This window comes from Pipra filicauda, unplaced genomic scaffold (assembly GCF_003945595.2).
Source record: "Pipra filicauda isolate LSUMZ 115617 unplaced genomic scaffold, ASM394559v2 scaffold1060_size32996_pilon, whole genome shotgun sequence".
In the NCBI taxonomy this organism is placed as follows: Eukaryota; Metazoa; Chordata; class Aves; order Passeriformes; family Pipridae; genus Pipra; species Pipra filicauda.
Window position 1 is genome coordinate 18,589 of NW_024103497.1, and position 3,497 is coordinate 22,085.

General features: G+C 57.4%; 1 protein-coding gene across 1 annotated transcript; it reads right to left on the reverse strand.

The window, feature by feature from the left end:
• Positions 1 to 208: 208 nt before the first annotated feature.
• Positions 209 to 1,189, reverse strand: LOC114003213 (olfactory receptor 14A16-like). The gene has a single exon (XM_027749908.2). The coding sequence runs from the start codon at positions 1,181 to 1,183 to the stop codon at positions 209 to 211; it is 975 nt and encodes a 324-aa protein (XP_027605709.1). The 5' UTR covers positions 1,184 to 1,189.
• Between the last annotated feature and the right edge of the window lie 2,308 nt (positions 1,190 to 3,497).

Genomic DNA, 3,497 nt, shown 5'->3' on the forward strand with positions numbered 1-3,497 from the left:
TGCACAAACTTTTATTTTGTTTAAATGCACACAAAGCATGACTCCTCATTTGTATATTTTGTTGGTGAAAAAAGAGGTAGAGAGTGAATTATGTGGGATGAAGAATAAAATTTCAGTGTTAATGACATGAACAGAGGGAAAAAAAAGGAAAGCCCCCCACCCCCACCACTATCAAAAGCTCTGGAAGGCAGGCTGGGCCCAAAATGTGTTACACAATGAGTGTTCTGCAGAAGAAAAGATGCAGTTTATTGCTCCTCAAAAAACACGTAGTCATCATTTTCCCTACTGCATCCTTGAGCTCCTGGTTCCTGAGGCTGTAGATGAGGGGGTTCAGTGATGGAGGCACCACCACGTAGAGAACTGACACCACCAGGTCCAGGGACGGGGAGGAGATGGAGGGGGGCTTCAGGTAGGCAATTATGGCAGTGCTGATAAACAGGGAGACCACGGCCAGGTGAGGGAGGCACGTGGAAAAGGCTTTGTGCCGTCCCTGCTCAGAGGGGATCCTCAGCACAGCCCTGAAGATCTGCACATAGGAGAAAACAATGAAAATGAAACAACCAAATCCTAAAGAGATAGTAAACCAGAGAAGCCCAATTTCCCTGAGGTAGCCTGAGTGTGAGCAGGAGAGCTTGAGGATGTGTGGGATTTCACAGAAGAACTGGCCCAGGGCATTGCCCTGGCACAGGGGCAGGGAAAATGTATTGGCTGTGTGCAGCAGAGCACTGAGAAACCCAGCAGCCCAGGCAGCTGCTGCCATGTGGGCACAAGCTCTGCTGCCCAGGAGGGTCCCGTAGTGCAGGGGTTTGCAGATGGCAACGTAGCGGTCGTAGCACATGATGGTGAGGAGGGAAAACTCTGCTCTAAGAAAGAAGACAAGCAGAAAGAGCTGTGCAGCACATCCATGGTAGGAGATGGTTGTGGTGTCCCAGAGGGAATTGTGCATGGCTTTGGGGACAGTGGTGCAGATGCAGCCCAGGTCTGTGAGGGAGAGGTTGAGCAGGAAGAAGCCCATGGGGGTGTGCAGGTGGTGGTCCCAGGCTACGGCGCTGAGGATGAGGGCATTGGCCAGGAGGGCAGCCAGGGAGATGGCCAGGAAGAGCCAGAAGTGCAGGAGCTGCAGCTCCCGCCTGTCTGAGAATGCCAGGAGGAGGAACTGGGGCATGAAGCTGCTGTTGGACATTTGCTGCCTCTGGACATGGGGACCTGTTCAAGAAGGAAAGGACAGTGACTGTGCAGGGCAGACTTCTCTGAGAAAAGCCCTTTCTCAGAGGCCCATCCCTGCTCCTCAACACCTCCCCCTTGACCGTGTCCAGGTGTCCTTCCTTCCCCTGGTTGCTGGAGCCCGGATTGCTGCTGGCCAAGTGCTCTGTGAGCAGCAGGACCTCGGCCTGCAGGACACTGGGCAGTCAGCCCTGCTCCCCCCAGTCAGGGCACGGGAACAGTGAGGGCAGGGCCAGTCCTGGGGGGTGAACTTTGACAAAGAATCTGCTCCTAAGGCACAGCAGCTTGTCAGCAACAGCACTGCCAGGGTGCAGGCAGGGGGATGGCAGAAGGCAGAGGGAGAGATTCTGCTGCACTGCGGGAGAACAGAGAGGCCTGTGAGGCAGGAGGATTGTCTGAGGCCCAGTGCAGAGTGAGGGGAGCTGCTCTGTCCTTCTGTCCTGTGCCAGCTGCCCTGCACTGGCACCTTTCTGAGACACAGCTCAAAGTTACACTCCTGTGTTCCCCTGGAGAGCAGAGGGACCCACGGCAGAGAAATGGGCTCCCCCTTTCCCAAAGTCAGGGAGAGTCAGCTCATTCCCAGCCTCCCAGAGCCCAGAGCCCCCCGGGACACAGAGAGCTGGGACACCTCCTTACTGTGCTCAGCCCTGCACAGGAGGAGCCCCAGGGGCTGGGCCTGACTCTGCAGCTCAACCTGCCATTCCCAGAGAGCCTGTCAGCAATAGCAGGAGCACCTGAGCAAGGCAAGGAGAGAGACAGCCGGGCCCTGAGGAAAGGCTTTCCCTTCCCAGCCCTGCACAGCCCCTCCCAGACAGCCCCAGGGCAGGACAGTCCCCTCAGGCCCTGCTCAGCAGCAAATGGGCACAGGGCAGCAGAGGTGCCCTCCATCCCTCCTGCTGCTCTGCCTGCCCAGGAGGTGCCTGAGGGCCCAGAGCCCCCGGGCTGAGGGCTGTGCTGGCTGGGAGGGGACACAAGAGCTGTGCTGCTCAGGGAAGGGGTCTGCACTGCAGGGCAGGGTCGGGAGGTGCCACATCTGCCCTGCAGCGGGGCTGCCCTCAGCATTCCCTCCCTCCCTGCCCATGTCTCTGCTGCCTGGAGCTGTCCCAGCTGGGAGCTGGTCCTTGAGCCCCGTGGTCCTTCCCTGCCAGTGCTCCCAGAGCCCAGCTCAGCCCCTGAATCACAGCTCAGCCCTGCAGCTGCTCAGGCTGTGCAGGGATTAAAGAAGAGCTCAGCCCAAGCCTGGGGACAGTGGGAAGGTGCTGCTGGCTGGATCTGGAGGCTGGTGAGGGTGAGGGCACTGGCTGAGGGTCTCAGGAAACATCAGCACGATGGTTTAAGAGTCTCAGCCCCTGCTCTTAACTGTCCAGCTGAGTTTCCATTCCTACCAGGTTGAAAGAAAAGTAGAAGCACAGATTGATGAAAGCACAGATTCAAGCAGGAAAGTCTGGCCCTGAAGGTGCTCATGAAAAGTTGCATCAAAATGACCTGGCCATGAGCTGGAGCTCTGAGCAGCTCCCTCTCAACAGCAGAAGAAACCTGTCCTGCCCTGCCAAGAGTCACTCCTTCCACCCACAGCTTCACTCCACAGTGCTGTGGGAGCTCCCCAGGAAGAGTGAGAGGTGACCCCAGCAGTGACAGATCCCCTGCCCTGGCAAAGAGCCCTCTGGGCTGCAGGACCCTGCTCTGCAGGACAGTTCTGGGCACTCCTGGCTGCACCCCCCCTTCACACCCTGCAGCTGTCCCTGGAAGGAGCCGTCCTGCCCTGTCCCTCTGATGGTGCCACAGAGAAGCCCTGCCCTGGAGCTCCTCCTGCTCCTCTGCAACAGAGAAACTGTGGGAGTCCTCCTAAAAGATCCTCCAGGCTGTGGGATGTGCCAGCTTTGGCAGATTCCTCCAGGCACACAAGCAACATTGTCCTGCGTGCACAGACTTACCATAGAGAGGCTGTGAAAATCTCTCCCCCACTGAAGGTTCAGCTCACTGTCTTTCCAATCCTGATTCCCTTTAACCTTTTCCTGCCTTGCTCCCTTCCCCTCAGTGCTGCAGGCAGTGCCCTCAGCCCTGCTGGGCTGTGCAGAGGAGCTGTTCCTGGGCAGAGCTGTCTCTTTGAAGCTCTTCTTGCTTGCCAGGAGCTCCCTGTGTGCCAGGAGCCCAGCCCAGCTCAGCAGCACAGCAACAGCCCCAGGCATTTCATAACCCTCAGGGGGGTTTGTCCTTGTTTACATGAGACTCAGTCCCTGAGAGAAAGTTCAAACAACTTCTCAAGAAGTCAA

Excerpts from the sequence above, each read along its gene's own strand:
- LOC114003213 (XM_027749908.2), bottom strand. The coding sequence starts at position 1,183 with ATGTCCAACAGCAGCTTCATGCCCCAGTTCCTCCTCCTGGCATTCTCA.